This window comes from Apis florea, unplaced genomic scaffold (assembly GCF_048593485.1).
Source record: "Apis florea isolate Af1SG1 unplaced genomic scaffold, ASM4859348v1 contig_3081_pilon, whole genome shotgun sequence".
NCBI classification, from domain to species: domain Eukaryota; kingdom Metazoa; phylum Arthropoda; class Insecta; order Hymenoptera; family Apidae; genus Apis; species Apis florea.
In genome coordinates, this window is record NW_028256703.1 from 4,428,896 (window position 1) to 4,445,333 (window position 16,438).

Consider the following 16,438-nt stretch of genomic DNA (forward strand, 5'->3'; position numbering starts at 1 on the left):
CAGAACTCCACCGCAATTCGATACCGGTCCAATTCAGTGCTTATCAGCACCGACCACATGGGACCCCCGATGAAAATCACCATGAATGAAATCGGGTCGAGAAGAGTATTGCGAACGCCCCCGTAATTGGTTAACCATCCGGAAAATTGCGAATCCGGACACCTGTGTGCGGCGACTGATATATCGCTCTCCTGTATCCAATTGCCGCGTGGACGAGCTTCGAACCAGTCATCTATCAATCCGGATTTTTCACTCCCTCCCCCCCCTCTTGATATTCCATTTTGTCTTTGGGCTTGGAACGTTTAACTTCGATTATTTTCGTTTAAATATTTTAAATTACTAAATTTAATATATCGGTTTCGTATCGTAGGTGTGGAAAATTTGCAATGAATAGAGCCATTCTGGTTTATTTATTTTTTTTTTTTTTTATTTTATTTTTATACAAAATCCATATAAAATACAGGAAAGGCTCGTAGCGCGGATAATCTTATAAATAAGTAGACGATATATTTACATTGTACATTACATTATATTATTACATTATATATATATTATATTATATTTCTATATATATATATATGTATAAATCGGACCGTCAAAATTTTTCGAAAATTTTGTCGTCTCTCATCGGCGAAGAGAGAAATTGTCCCTGAATTATTATTATTAATTGTCTCTTTTCTTCCATTTCCCTTATTTCTTAACACCGTTTCGAACAGTGTGAGGCGTTGTAATTTTTTTTTTTTATAATGTACAGCGAATAAGTTGTTTGAATTTTAATTTTAGGAAAGGACGATTGCCACGATTAGAATCGCGAGGAACGTGGCGATGTCGGAGCACCAGATTCCCGAGGATGCGACATTGGATAGTTTCGCCATTTCCGTGCACATCGTTTCATTTACTTCCGGCAATGCCGTGTAATTAGGAAACGTTTGTATGTCCGCCGGCTGTGAAGGAGAAATCGATCGATCGATGATTTTTACCGTTACATAAATCGAGGTACGTACGAAGGTGTGTATTTTACGTACCAGAGCAAGCTTATCGTCCCTCTTTCTACAAAATGTCATGTGCCTTCCATGATACAGGTTCTGCTCGATAGCTCTTGCGAGAAGTTCCTCCGTCCAGGGTAACGCCAGCATGTGGTCCGCCAAAGTTCGACCTTTGCACGAAATTTCGAACGAAAACGATCTTGTTAACGACGATTCAAAGATCAATCTTGCGAACTACGTATTAGATACCTCTGAACTCTTCCGGCTCCTCGATGATCAATCTGGAGAAAACATTTTCGTTATCCTGTTCCAGGGTGTAATCTTTCACGGCCCTCAACGCCGACTTGGCCTCCCTTATGAGCTCCTCGTCGACATCCTCGCTAGGCCTCGTCGCGGGGTAGATAGGAAGTTGTTGTTGGCCGGTCGAAGGAATGGTTACAGCATCCGTTCTAAGAAAGATTAATTACGTTCTGGTAATTACAAAACTTAGGATAGAAGTAGAATTTATCCAAGTGTTTAATTACTTACCTGGTCGTTAGGAAAAGCTTCTCCAAATGGTCCATGGTGACGCCTTTGAAGCTGTACACCCCCAAAGTTTTGAACAGATGTTTCAACGGTGTCATGCTGTAGCAGGCAGCGAGCGGTGTTCTCGGATAGTGCACCACGAAGGCCAGACACATCTCCTGGGACGCTGCATATCCTCCCAGGGTAGGCTTCGTTCTGTCCAGAGTTCCGTAAACGCACTCGGCCACCAATTCGTCGCCCGGCAGAACCTTCACTTCCTTCTCCAGAGTGTGAGACTGCTGGTACTCGAAATCAAAGTGATTGTCCTGAACTATCCTCGGCAACTCTTTGCCTTGCCGAATATGCTTCAGGCTTAGCCGGCGACCGGCCAGATGGGAGTGCAGCACCACCGAAACGATGTTGACGCCACTCTCTGGGAACATCTGGAAAAATAGAATGTGTTTGTATATAAATATATATTGTATATAGCGAAGGCATCTCTATGAGAGAATCGATATGAGAGAAGGTTAGGTTGTTTGTACCGTGTGCGTGCAATGAGGGGTGCAGTATCCCGCCGTGGCGTATTCCTTTTGTTTGGGAGGAATGAGATGAAGAGGGCTCACGGCAACCCCAGCGACGAGGATCCCCGCCTCCTGGGGACGAAGTTTCGGAGTCAAGTGAAGGCGTACCCCGCTGCTATCCACCACCTTTCTCATGCCAGGATTATTATAGTGCACTTCCAGCATGTAATAGGAACCTTCTGAATGCTCCGCAATGGAAATGCCGACGTGCTCCGGAAGCCATTCTCCTGTAACACACACACACACGCACTTGTAACGGATTACTACTATTAACTCTTTCGTCGCGAGCAACTTTTCACTCCCGCTTAACGAGCCGCCGCACCAAAAATGTGCTCGAGAAACCTCGTTGCGGTGTTTATTGAAAAAGAAAAATATCGAAGTTGCATTTCCAGAGAAATACTCGATGTGCAATAACTTCAAACATATAGTACGCAGTATCTTATGTAGACCGACTACAGTCGTACCTCTGTGGCACTTTATGCCACAGCGCAATTATAGTCGTCCGTAGTACTTCAGCGATTATAGTCATTCGTAATCAGTGACATCTTATGCAGATTATAGTCGCCTCAGTAGCAGAGCGACTACAGTCATTCGTAGTATCTTAATGGCATCTTATGTAGAGCAACTATATAGTCACTCGTAGTACTTCAATGACGTCTTATGCAGATATACAGTCGCCCATAATACTTTAGTAGCATCTTGTGTAAAGTAATTATAGTCATTCGTAGTTTCTCAATGACATGTTATGCAGACTATAGTCGCCCGTAGTATCTCAATATCTTGCGCAGAGCAACTATAATCATTCATAATACTTTAGTGACATCTTATGCAGATTATAGTCGCCCATAGAACTTCAGTGACATCTTATGCAGACTATAGTCAGCCGTAGAATCTCAGCAGCATCTTACGCAGAACGACTATAGTCATTCGTAGTACCTCAGTAGCATCTTATACAGAACGACTATAGTCATTCGTACTACCTTAATTTTGTGAAGACTATAATCGCCTGTAGTACTTCAATGGCATCTTGTGCAGAGCAATTATAGTCATTCGTAGTACCTTAATTTTATGAAGACTATAATCGCCTGTAGTAATACTTCAGTGGCATCTTGTGCAGATCAATTATAGTCATTTCTAGTATATTAATGACATTTTATGCAGGACAACTATATAGTCATTCATAGTACTTTACTTAAGCAGACTATAGTCGGCCGTAGAATCTCAGTAGTATCTTATGCAGAAAGACTGTAGTCATTCGTAGTACCTTAATTTTGTGAAGACTATAATCGGCTGTAGTAGTACTTCAGTGGCATCTTGTGCAGATCAATTATAGTCATTTCTAGTATATTAATAACATTTTATGCAGGACAACTATATAGTCATTCATAGTACTTTACTTAAGAAGATTATAGTCGGCCGTAGAATCTCAGTAGTATCTTATGCAGAACGACTATAGTCATTCGTAGTACCTTAATTTTGTGAAAACTATAATCGCCTGTAGTACTTCAGTGGCATCTTGTGCAGATCAATTATAGTCATTTCTAGTATATTAATGACATTTTCTGCAGGACAACTATATAGTCATTCATAGTACTTTACTTAAGAAGACTATAGTCGGCCGTAGAATCTCAGTAGTATCTTATGCAGAACGACTATAGTCATTCGTAGTACCTTAATTTTGTGAAGACTATAATCGGCTGTAGTACTTCAGTGGCATCTTGTGCAGAGCAATTATATAGTCATTCGTAGTACCTCAATGACACCTTATGCAGGCTATAGTCACTCGTAGTACCTCAATAGCATGTTATGCAGAGCAACTATAGCCATTCATAGTACCTCAGTGACATTTTATGCAGACTATAGTCGATCATAGTCGCGAAAGGGTTAACGAATTTCACGAGTTTCGAGTCGTTTACCTGTGCTGCCGCGAGCCCAGGCCAGCACCGGTTGCAAACAGGACTCCCATTCTCGTGGCATCGTTGGACTGTAACAAGGCGCCCCGACTATTCTCGCGTGTTGGCCCAGGATTGGCAGGGTCGAGGCGCATTCGTACAGTATTATATGATGGACCAGATCCTCGTTCTCCTTCTCCACGAGTGGCGTGTACTGCAAACGAATTTTCCTCGCTTTGTATAAAATGTAATCTTATCGAATTCGAAGAAGAAGAAAAAGAAGAATGGTTGGAATGGCGAGACAGTTTCGGAATACCGGATTAAACCGCGTCAGGTTTGATCTCTCTCTGTTTCTCTCTCTCTCTCTCTCTCTCTCTCGAGAAAGAGAATCTCCATTGAGAATCGGAGAACGTTTCGGAACACGGAATGACATCATTCCGTGGGGGCCCTTCTTTATTCCAATGACGTTCGTCCACGCGGTGCCATGTCCGGCATGGATGACCGTGATTCGTGAAGCACATACGAATCAGGCCCAACCTCTCTCGCATTCCTCCGCACTCGTGGTCGTGTGTACGAAACTTATCTCCCGAAACGAGTATCTCCCGGCGCGGAGAGAAACTCGATGGGGGAATTTTCATCGACACTTACCCCGATCATGTGGTGCTTCTCTTTGTGAGGGGCCTTGAAAATTTTGCACCAGTAGGTGGTGTCCACGTTGTCTGAAACCGGTGGCTATGCATCAAGAAGAACGTACGATTAACACTAAGTTATACACACGTATACATATATATTACATTATATATGTGACGAACGTGATTGATTTGAATATTTTAATTCTATATATATATACTTACCTGATTCAATTTCACGTCCCAATGCTTGATATCCTCGGTGTATCGGGGAGGTGCGTGAGGGGCAGGGGTTTTCAATCTCAAAGCTCTGCCACCACGTTTGTCGCCAGGCCAAATCGCTGTATTTAATTCGGGATCGGTCGAATGAAGCGCCCAGAGAACTCGTATCGTGTCTCCCTGCGATAACCAGAGATATCTTCTTTTATTTTTTTATTTATTTCTTCTCTAAAACTTCTCGTTTCTCGGAGAATCGTTCGTAGGGGGGAGAGGAGGAATAAAAAGTACGTTTTAGTTCGTTCGTTAAGAAGTATTTTAATGGGCTGGACGCCACGCTGGTTAAAGGACTGCACTTCCCCTCTGAGAAATCGAGAAGACGGAGGAGGCTCGCGAACGGCATGCTAAATGCCTAAATATCGCTGCGGGAATTCGCCGGGGCCTTAAGCCCTCTTCTTGAAGTCACGGTTTCTTTTCGGACATAAATCGAGGGGGAGAGAGAGAGAGAGAAGATTCACTTGGCGAATTTTACCGAGGCTTTTGTCTGCAAATCTTTCCTCGCTGTTATCCCTCTCCCTTCAGGGAGAATATCGAATAATTTGTTTTCCGTCTCTAATTGCTCTCGAAGTATAATTAACACGTTCGTCGCCCCATATATGGGGCTGACGCTTTCTTCTTCGAGAAAAATAAGATTTTTAACCATTTACATTTGTAGTTATATTCAAGAAGGTTATCGATCAAGTAAGAAGAGCTCTCTACAATGTTATGTTATATTATATACATTTATTAATCTAAATATATGTATGATAATAAAATATAGGATAACGATTGGTATGGCGACATATGAATGCAAAGAGTTAAAGCGGAATTTTAAAAGAAATTTAATGGAATAAGCACTGAAATATAAAATACACTTTGGAATCACAGAATTTAAAATTTAAGAATAATAAGAAAACAGGAAAGGGGGACAAGTATGATTTGTTAGCGAATCACTCTGCATTTTTATACAATTTTAAATCAAAAAATTATACCGTATGCGGTAGCATAAAAGGATGTTGTTACGATAATATTCCGACCAAAATACTTTGGAAATTGACTTTGGAAACGAAGAAGTAGAAGCACTGAAAACAACTAATTCAGAATCGATATTACAGAATTAACGAAACTAAAAAATAACTAATATACATATATAAATATACCCCAGCTAAACTTTAAAACTACTTTCCGACAGCTTTCCGACAATAACGTTTCAGCCCTGTATTGGAAATCAACGAAATCACGTTGGCCGACGAACCTGTTAAACGAGGTAGAATGATAAAACACGATCCTTTGTCACGAATTTTATTTAAAAGAAGAGGAAAAGAAAGTGACAAGAAAAAAGACAATGTACATGCAAGGTATAATATAATTAAATAAAGAGTATCGTACGTTCTCTATGTTTTTTTTTTTTTTTTTTTTCCAGCCTTACCGTAAGCCGATGATCCTGAGGGTCGCAGGTCTGCCAGCTCCGCGAGAAGATCACGCTCGTGTGAGTTTGGTTCTGCGAACCGCCCAGCACTTTGACATCTTGAGACGTGTCCGTGACCAGGGCCGCCTCTGGATCCTCGATCCCGTGCGAGTCCTGAACGAGAGAGAAAGAAACAATTTCAATCCGGTGCATGTACGCACGGGTGAACGTACGCCGCCTCTGGGAAAGACTCGAGCAGATTCGACGACCAGCAAAAGTTTTATCAGATCGGGTGAACGCCAGGTGTTTATATATATATATATATATATTCGACGAAACAGTTTCTGCCAACCCCTCCTCTCGCGCTTTCTCCTCTTTATGGAACTTAATTCACGTAGAGGATGGACTGTACGCGCAGATTTTGGAACGAATCGAAGCGATGATCGTACGCGATGATCGACGCGTCGATCGATAGTAAGAAGGATCAGGGGCGAGCACCTGAACGCGACGAGAGAAGAAGGGTGGCCGCAGGCGTTTGGGTCCGTTGGATTCCGATTATGGTCGGGCGTTAAAGGGAAGTCCCTTTCCTGCTCTTAATGAATCGAAATAATTGGCCGGCCATCTCGTCATGCTTGTTGCGTATTTTCTAACCAACGCGCAAACAGGAAACGTGTGTGCGAGGGGGAGGAATCGTGACGCGATAAACAAGGATGAATCGATTTTAGAGACTCACTCGCTTTCAACGAGAAAAAAAGAAAGAAAAATCGTCGAGCGAGAGTTTATCGGCGAGAGATCGATGATCGCGTTTCCCGTTTAATTATTCGATTCGCCCTGTAACTCGCCCCTCGTACGAGTTACGTTCTCACGAGATTCGCGCGGGGGTTTTCTCATGGCACCCGGATATTCTCATCGTCGCCGGGCTAATTATCGCGTCCGTGGCATTGGTGATTAAAGAAGAAAGAAGGAAGGGGGGAAAAAAAAGAGAGAAATCCTTGGCACAAACTGCCGATCGAGTAACGTTTTAATTGCCGTTACAATTTACGTTATATACCTCGTGAAATCGGCGTGGATTGATTTTAAACTCGCGAAGCGTGAGAATACGAGAATACGAAAATTGTGCAAACGAGCGGAATTCTCGTGATATCTCGAATTGGACGTCTCTGTCTAAAATCTAGAAAATATCTATCTAACGTTTCTCTCTCTTTTAGGAAATTGATTTTGGAAAAACTGGAACCAGATAACAGAGATGTTTGAGATACATCGAGGAACAACATCCTCCAACCGATCGATTACTTTTATTTCATTATACGTGAAAAATTTCTTTGCGAATCGCATATCGTATCTCGGTCTCGATCGAAATGGACGATCGGTTCGCTGAACAGCGCCTCTCTGCCGTCCTCCTTTTAGGAACAAGTTTCTCTGGATTTTTGCAAGCAACAAATGCGCGCCGTCGCAGCAATCGTGTGCAATCCCCTCGACTAGAGAGAGAGAGAGAGAGAGAACGTATAACGGAGAATGAGAAAAGTGTGAGTATTCTTTCGTCACGAATCGAGTCACGGATGCATGGGAAAAGAGGCACGCGTGCGTGGATGCGGAAAATTAATTCGGCGGATGTGACGTCATGGATCGGTACTCGCGTTTCCTGAGGGACTCTTCTCAGAAACCTGTGTGTTCTTCGAAACACCCTTGGCTATCCCTTACTTATCATTAAACGTGATTTGATTAAGATTCGTGCACGAGGAATCGAAACGAATATATATATATATATATATATATTCATAGCGCCGTATCTGCGCGATCTATCTTGAGAAATAGTTTCCGATCTGTACAAGCGTCGCAAAAAAGAAACGGTTCTCTTTTGTGCTCGAGGAGGATCGCATGGTGGTTCCCATGGGCCTGATGGTTCCCTGAAGAAAAAGAGAGAAATTCTCTCATGAGGCGCCACTAGGAGGAGGAGGAGGAGGAGGAGGAGGACGATGCTTGCCAGGTGTTTTGGAGGTAGTGGGCCTCTCTCTCTCTCTCTTCTTTTTCACAGACCCCTCGCTCCTTTCCCTTTCTTTTCTCCACTCGCGTTTTACTTACTTCTCTCTCTCTCTCTCCCTCCCTCCAACTTTTTCCCCATCCCAATGTCGAGAAACCCGACCACTTCTCCCTCTTTCTCTATCTCTCCTTCTTCTTCATCGTGGGAGAGAGAGAGAGAGATAGCCTAACCTCTCCTTTCTTCTCCAGAAGAGAGCCCTCTCTCTCTCTCCTTTTTACCACCTGGCAGAAACAGCAGCTGGTAGCGCGGAACTCCCTCGAAGGGGGGAGGAGAAGGATAAAGGAGCCTCCACCCCTTTGGAGAAGAAACCACCTACCATCTCTACTGTAAACAGAGTAACTAACCGACGTGCGTGCCACTCTTTTCTAATCGCTGGGAAAAACGTTAGGCACGCTCCAACGGCTCTCGCTTCGAATATACGCCTCTTCCTCGAGTAAGCTGATCGAAACTCTTGGATCGAATGGGCGGTATGCGTGATTCGTTTGGAAAATTGGTAAGAAGGGAGAATTGAGAAAATTAAATTTTCCCCGCGTCAAGTGTCGGAGATTCGTTCCTCGTAAATTTGTTCGCAGCAAGGTTCGAACGCAGGTGTCGCCGTGTACAGGTCTGTCCGGTTCTCGCGTGTCTTCGCAATCATGCTCACCGACTCTCGTTATCACCTCTCTCTCTCTCTCTCTCACTCTTGCGATCTCTGTGCACGATGAGAGAAAGATGATTAGGCGAGATCGATTGTCACGTTTTGCAAATGAAAATTACATACATACGAGGGAGGGTGTAAAATAAATTCCGTTAATTTTCCATTTTCTATGTTGTCCACATATTCAGTGGACAACATTTTCTTTTTTGTTCTTTCGGATATTCATGGGAAAAAATCAGGAATGGAAATTGAAGAAGAATCGCGAGAAACTATTTGATAATCGATCGAAAATTTTCGAATAAAAAGAGGGAATCGATTTGTTCTTTCAGATATTCGCGAAAAAGAAGTTTGAACGTTTGAAAATCTTGAACAGGAGTGGAAAATATTCGAATAAACAGAGGGAATCGAGCGTTTAAGAAAAGATGCCCTTCTGGAGGTTTAATTTCACAAACTACTTTGGCATCCATTTTACCAAACCACGATCAATCGATGCCAAATCGTTTCTCGGATGCCTTGTCTCGAGGTAGATAAAAAAGAAAAAAATATATAAATTGCTCTTTTTCCTTACTACCCGTTCGAAGCCGTAATCGATATCGTTGATTGAACTAAGCTTTAAAAGTTTCGTTCGATTCTTTTTTAAGAGAAAGCCGATGTCGGGCTGGTAGTCAATTTCAGAGGAAATCGTGAATACGTTTATTAAGTATGAAAGAAGCTTGGAAAGCGGCGGTAAAAAAGAGAATGACCTACGAACTCGGGTTCACGATTGCACAATGGGGGATGCGAGTCGCCGGCCATCACGCTAATCTTAATCCGTAAAATATTCTCTATGCTCGGTTAAAATCTCCCCTTTTGTGAGACGGGGGGGGGAACGATAGATCGTTTCTCGATCTCAAGTGTGGTAAAATACAATTTACGAGGGGGAGATCGGTAGACGAATTGTTAACGCCGCAAAGATATTTTTTTCTTTAAACTTTTTTTTTAGCGAGCTTTCCAAATTTCCGCGTTTCTTCGTCTCCTTCATAGTTTTTTTCGCTCAAACTTTGGAAAATTGGAGAGTAAAATTTCGGGAAAGAAAATTGATCGGCGAATTGAGAAAAAAGAGAAGAGAAAGGAAAAGGGAGCGGGACGCGTCGAAGATTATGAGAAATTATTTTTCAGATCGAGAAAGAGAATAATTTGTGGAATAATTTGTGGATCATCGATTAATTCTTCCATACCTTTGTCACACTCTTCTCCTGCGGAGATCGGATCGAAACCAGATACTACGGCAAGTATTCGATCGATATACGTATACATTCCCCCCCCCCCCTTTCCTTTTCTTAATTTCTCCCCTTTTCCTTCGTTTTTTCAATTCGCTCCTCTCTTTTTCCAAACGTTCCACGACTGTTTCTTAACACATGTTCGAATAACCGAGGAGCGGAAAGTATCACGTGTCGGCCGATTCATCGGGACCCGCTCTTCATCTTCCTTCGCAACGATGCTCAAAGATTCGCGTGGTCTCCCCCCGCCAATGTCTGGAGGCCTTGACTGGGGACCCTTTGGAACCGACATACCTACGCCGAGGGGGCCTTCCCTCTTCTCTCGCACACGTTCGGTCACGCAACAACAACCTTTTCGCGCACACTCTTAACTTTCGCCTCGTATATTCCACGCGTATTTCCGTGTATATCTCGGTGGCAGGTTGTTATATGTTCGAATTTATACAGGTGGGGAGGGCGATTATTAATAACGTAACGGGGTCGAAACGGCGCGACAACAAGCGGCGACAAATTGGAAAACTCGCGATCCTCTCCTCCTCTTCCACCCACACAGGTGGGTTTCTTCGATTCTTCTTCGATCTTTCTTTTCGTCCATTCGTTTCTTTCGCTCTCCTCCTCCTCCCCGCTCGTTCGTTCGAGACTCGTCGAGTCACGCGATTGATAAGGAGTCGCACAGTGGATTTGAAATTCGTCAAGGTAGAAAAGGCGTGAGAAGGAGAGGGAGGACGGGGGGGGAGGGAGGAAGGTCTGGCTGGCCTCGCCGAACGTAAATTTATCACGACTTTATCTCGACCGGTGGAACGATGTTCGTTAATTTTCTCGCCAACGCCGGCCTCTTCTCTTCTCTTCTCTTCTCTTCTCTTCTCTCCCGCTCGTTTTCTTCTTTTTCCCCGACCCTTCGTCCTCGCGGAGTATAAGTATCGAGTAAATCGTGCCAAGAAATCCCAACTTTTGTTTTCTTTTTTTTTTTCTTTTCTTTTTCGAGACGGTTTAGAATTCGAAGTTGCGTATTTTCTTGTGACGAATCGAGCACGATGAGAATTGTGGAAAATTGGTGGGGAACGTGGTGGATTTTAAACGAGAAAAAGAGTCAATTTGTCGGTTATTTGTTGGTATTTGGTAATTAAAATTATTTTAGTTAGATTTTCATCGAGAAAAACTGGTTGGTTTTTGAATAAGTTTAAACTGTGGTGTCGAATATTTTTTTCAATGAAAACTTCATTCGATCTCGGGTAAATCTCGTTTTCGTCGAGTTTTTCCTATTAACGTTGCTCGGATGGATATAAATTTAATCGAGATTAGGAATTCGAAGCGAAGGAAGAGGAAACTAATCTCCCGAATGGAGAAATTTCTCTCGGCTCTTTTCAAGATTGTTCACGAGATATTTTAAAGTTTCTTCTAATACGAGATTAATTTACTTCTTCCTTCAAAACCCGTCAAAGGGGATAAAAACTGGATAAACTTTGGAAATTCTACGAATTTTATAAATCTCGTACGTTCTCGTATCGGCGAGAAAAGAAGAAAATCACCGAATCGCGCGTTAATTAAATATACGGATCTCGTTAAATACGCGATTGAAAGCGAGCCACGAATAGGGGAGGGATCCTTGCTCTCGTGAGGCAAGGATTCGACCGTGAGAGAGAAAGAGGAGGCCGATATCTCGATACCTCTCCTTCCGTTTCTTCCTTTTCTCCCCATCCTTCTTTCAGGTCCTTCAGACTGGTGTTTCGACCTCCCTTTCTGCCTCAGCCGCCTTCTTAATCTTCCTTTAATTCCCTCGCTTTTCATTTCTTTACCTCCTTTTTCGCTTCTCCTTCTTCTTCTTCTTCTTCTTCTTCTTCATCGACTTGTCGCGTCCTCCTTCTCGCCCCATTCCTCTTCCATTCTTCTCCCAGTACGATCCACGGCGACGAGGAGCCAATAGATCTTCTCCCAGCTGTCTCCTCGTCGATCCGAGGATGGAAGAATCGCGAAAAACTCGCCGCTCCATCGGGCTCGATAACGTTTCGAACGCAAACGGGGGAGAGAGGCCCGTTTCGTTTATCTCGGTGAGGAAACCGAGATCGAGAGCGAAAATAGAATCACACGCGAGAAATCTAGGATCTTATTGCGACTACGAGAAAAGAAAACGAGTTCTTCCCACGCTAGATCGAAAAACGATCGATGATCGATAGATAAATCGGGGGGGGCAGAGATCGATCAAAGGGATTCGGCTATCGATCATAGGGGCGAATACCTTTGGAGATCCGTCCATTGCGATCGAAAGAAGCAAATAGCTTACCAAAAGATTGACGGTGCCCGTGTGATCGTCGACCCACGCCAGCAGGATGTCGGCCCCCTTCATGTGGTTCCTCTCGTTGAACCCGATCCCGACGTATCCCAAGGTTTTCGCGGTCACCTTGAAAGTGACCATCTCCTCGTCCGAGGGATCCCACTCGAGGACCACTTCCCCGTCGTCGTCCAAGCTCTCCCGCCTCGTGAACCTCGCCGCCTCTCTCGCGCTTCTTCTCCCACGATTATTCCCCCCAAACTCCCCCCAACCCGCCAAGCGTTTCGCGTAACCGCGAAAAAGCTTGGCCGATTTATCCATCGGCGGCGCGTACTTCTTTGGGACGCGATCTCGCGACTTTGGGATCCTCTTCAGGATAGGATCGTCGTCGAGGGGGACGTTTCGACCGGCCGCCTCGTCGATTACTTCAGAATCACTCCTCGAGATGTCGCGTGGAAAATCTATCGTCTCCTCCCGCGACTCGTTCTCGATCGGCTGCTCGTCGGCGGTATCGTTGAATCGCCGCGGTATCGTCGATTCCTCCCTCGAAACTTCGATATCGTCGTCCATGGTTTCGTGGTTGCTCGCGTTTTGCCTGCTCTTCGTCGTGGTCGTCTCCTCGGATTCTCGGATTCGCGACCGGTTACGATCGTGTTTGAGCAACTCGTGTTGACTCGGGTCCAAGTTTTCCTCCCTCGAGTTGGGAAAGTCGAGGCCGTCCTGTTTGTAAGGGAACAGCTTCCTCTTCGCCTTCCATTGCGCGTACCACTCTTTATCCACGTCCAAACGTTGCTTCTTGAACGTGCCGATTCTGAGAATCGGCTCCTCCCTGAGAACGGCTCCTCTCTTCGTCCTCGCGTCTTTGATCGTTCCCTCGTGATGCCTGCTCCTGTACGCCAATGTTTTCATCGTCTCGTCCATGTGCTGGACGTACAGGTCCAATAAATCGCACCTGGCCACCCAACAAACGCTCGATACCACGATCAACAGCCTGAGCATCTTTCTCTTCCTTCTCTTCTTCTTCTTCTTCTTCTTCTTCTTCGTCGTCGCTCGCTCACCTCTCCGTCAACTTCATACGAGAATCCTCTTCTCTCGAGATCAATTTCTCCACGATCCCTCCATAAGGATCGTCCCTTATTCGTTGGAAAAGATGATAATTCACTTAGAAAGAACCTCCTCCCCTCTCGTTATCCGTTATCATAATGAGAATGAAAAATTCCTTCTCTCACAGTCGATCGAGATTCCCACACCTTTTCTTCGCACACTTCTCTTTAACGAAACTGATGAACGATGAATAATAATAATTAATTGATTGATTGATTAATTAAAGTATCTCTCGCTCTCCCCCCAACAAAAAGAGAAAAAAAAAAAAATAGAACGCGAAACTCGTCGACTCGCGTTCGCTTTCTTCTCTACGTGTTACGCGAACGACAGTTGTGCCGGGACTAATTTAAGCACGCGGCTGCTGTTGCCCCTGCAGATGCTTGCAGCTGCTTACCTGTGCCGGCCTCCCTCCCCCTTCCCCGGGCCCTTATTCAGACCCGTACCACCACTTTTCCGCTCCCCTCTCCCCTTCCCCCCCCCCCCCCTTATAATTCACTATCTCTCGAAACGAATAATTTAAACTCCACAAACCTTTCGATCAAACCTTTGTCACTTTTTATCCTTCCTTTCTTTTTCTTTCTTTCTTTCTTTCTTCTTCTTCTTCTTTTTTCTTTTCGAAATATTTGTGAACGAAAAAATAAATAAATTTAAATAAATTTTAATCCTCGAGGGGAGATGTGTGGACAGATTCAGGGACTGAATCGAAGCGAAACGAGAGAGAGAGAGAGAGAGAGAGAGAGAAAGGAAGAGGAAATCGTCACAACGTCTTCCTCTTTCGTTATTCCGTCTCGTAGTATTATTATTATTATTATTATTATTATTATTATTATTCCTACGAACGATACCACGCAGCGTAGACAATGGGTAATCATCCTATTCGAAATCTTTTTTTTTTTTTTTTTTTTCGAATTGTCGAATGGGATTACAGGAATCGATGGAATTACGCGTGGAAAATATATTTGTTTCTACGTTTATTGTTCTTTTGTTTTGTTCGTCGAAGTTTATATGGAAATTTCTTTTTTCCACGACACGAGGCCTCTTCGTTCGAGGAGCGATTTCTTTACGGAGGGAGGAAACGGAAAGATGGAAAGGTTTTGGTACTGCTTCCTGCGGAAGCCTTTTTTCTGAAACCGGAGACGCATTTATCAGTGGTGGTGTTCCAGAAAGGAACCGAGGGGATGCGAAAACAACTGCGGCAGATGTGAACTCTTGGCACGCGCCCTTCTGCTCGGCCAGTGGTGCTCACCGTAATTTTTTTTTGCTCCCGAGGGGAGGAAATTTTTATATCGATTGAAAGGAAACAACTTGGAACGACTCGAAACATTTCAACACTCGGAGTCGAAACGTTTCGTATTTCGAATACTTTATATATATATAAAGATATCTGGTCTTCGAAATTTCATCGTTCACCGTATTTAATTAGACAATATAGTTTGACAACTATATCGTCGATGAAAACTACTCTTTATTTATCGACGAGCGTGTAAAAAGCATTATCATTTGCCAAGCGTCGGCACGCGCGTCGGAAGTCAACTGTATCAAGTTACTTCCTGCGACTGACACTTTATACCCTACAAAGGAAGAGTGTAGAACGATCTTGTTCGTTCATCATCACGCCTCGATTCGATACGAATTGCCTCGATACGAGCGATAGGTAATCGGACTATTGATATTCTAAGAAAGGAAAAAAAAGAAAAAAAGAAAGAAAGAAAAACTATTATCCCTCGCATCTGCCCGTTTCAATTATTGACTTTTAGATTAAACGGGACGGGAAACTAACGTTTTTCGTTGTACACGAATAATTTTAGCTAATTGCTCCCGAAAAAAGGTATAAATCGAATCGTCACTCGATCAAATTAATCGAATGCTCGAAAACCAGTTTGGCCAGATGGATTCGGACAGATTTCGTTAGTTCTCCTCCTCCTCCTCTTCTTCTTCTTACTCTTCTTCGTACTTTCTCTTCGTACGTACGAAGAGAACGGTTTACCGCTTCGATTCGAGCAGGAAATCGAAGAAGGAATCGATTTTCTCGGAATTTCTGTCGGTCAGGTATCGGTTATTGTTAAAAGAGAGGGAATTCCTTTATACGAAAAGATGCGCGTGTACACGCAACCGACGAACGCCGATCGACCAACGCCGACTGCATTATTTCTTTGTTCGTAAGGAATTCGAGGATCGAGCGGGATTTCTGCCAAAAAGGAAAAGTTTTCGTTTTCGTTTATAAATCGCGAATTCTTCGGTGGAATAAAACATAACGAAGAAACGTTTATTCAAATATTCCTCCTCCCCCCCCCCTCCGCTTCGAAAATCGAAGATATAGAAATTTATTATGGAAAATCGTGTCGTCTCGACGCCCCGTCCTCCTCCTCTTCGAGAGAAGAAGCTGTTCAACCGGCGCACGACAGAGTCGAAGCGGTGGGACGCTACTTTGTATTCCATTGGCAAATTTATTCTTCGTCGTCCTCCACGTAGATTATATAGAAGAGAGGAGAGGCGTATCGGAAATCTCGTTGTCCTGGGAAAAACCGATGCCTCGAGATATGCACCGAGCATAAAAAGCAAACGAGGCGAGTCATTTTTATCGCGTGCACGCGCAACATCTCTCCGCGCTCGCGGTGATTTCACGCGGGGCGAATCCATCCCGGATTCTCTCCTCGTTTGTCTTTCTCCGTTTAACATTCAATGGAAACCGTACATACAAGTATTTTACAGTTATCATTACCGATAGATAACGATTGTTCCATTCAATTGTTGTCACCTCGTTGCTCTTTCTTCCTCTCTTTCTTTCTTTCTTTCCTTCTTTTTCGTATTTCTCTCTAGATCTTTCGTTTTCAACTGTGGCGTCATCCCTTAAAATATACTGAGAAAAAACA

General features: G+C 43.8%; 1 protein-coding gene across 1 annotated transcript; it reads right to left on the minus strand.

The window, feature by feature from the left end:
• Nucleotides 1–405: 405 nt before the first annotated feature.
• Nucleotides 406–13,908, minus strand: LOC100872608 (MOXD1 homolog 1). Its single transcript, XM_086909005.1, has 10 exons — nt 12,474–13,908; nt 6,277–6,429; nt 4,818–4,991; nt 4,612–4,695; nt 3,988–4,177; nt 2,033–2,298; nt 1,515–1,933; nt 1,236–1,435; nt 1,026–1,156; nt 406–944 (listed from the first exon to the last, which is right to left on the minus strand). The coding sequence occupies exons 1-10, from the start codon at nt 13,458–13,460 to the stop codon at nt 780–782; spliced, it is 2,769 nt and encodes a 922-aa protein (XP_086765131.1). The 5' UTR covers nt 13,461–13,908; the 3' UTR covers nt 406–779.
• Nucleotides 13,909–16,438: the final 2,530 nt, after the last annotated feature.

What these genes read in the sequence shown, in the direction of transcription:
- LOC100872608 (XM_086909005.1), bottom strand. Translation starts at nt 13,460, where the DNA reads ATGCTCAGGCTGTTGATCGTGGTATCGAGCGTTTGTTGGGTGGCCAGG. An exon ending in CTCAGGATCATCGGCTTACG is followed by an intron (nt 4,992 to 6,276) that starts GTAAGGCTGGAA and finishes TGGTTATCGCAG; the next exon opens with GGAGACACGATACGAGTTCT. An exon ending in GGGACGTGAAATTGAATCAG is followed by an intron (nt 4,696 to 4,817) that starts GTAAGTATATAT and finishes CTTGATGCATAG; the next exon opens with CCACCGGTTTCAGACAACGT.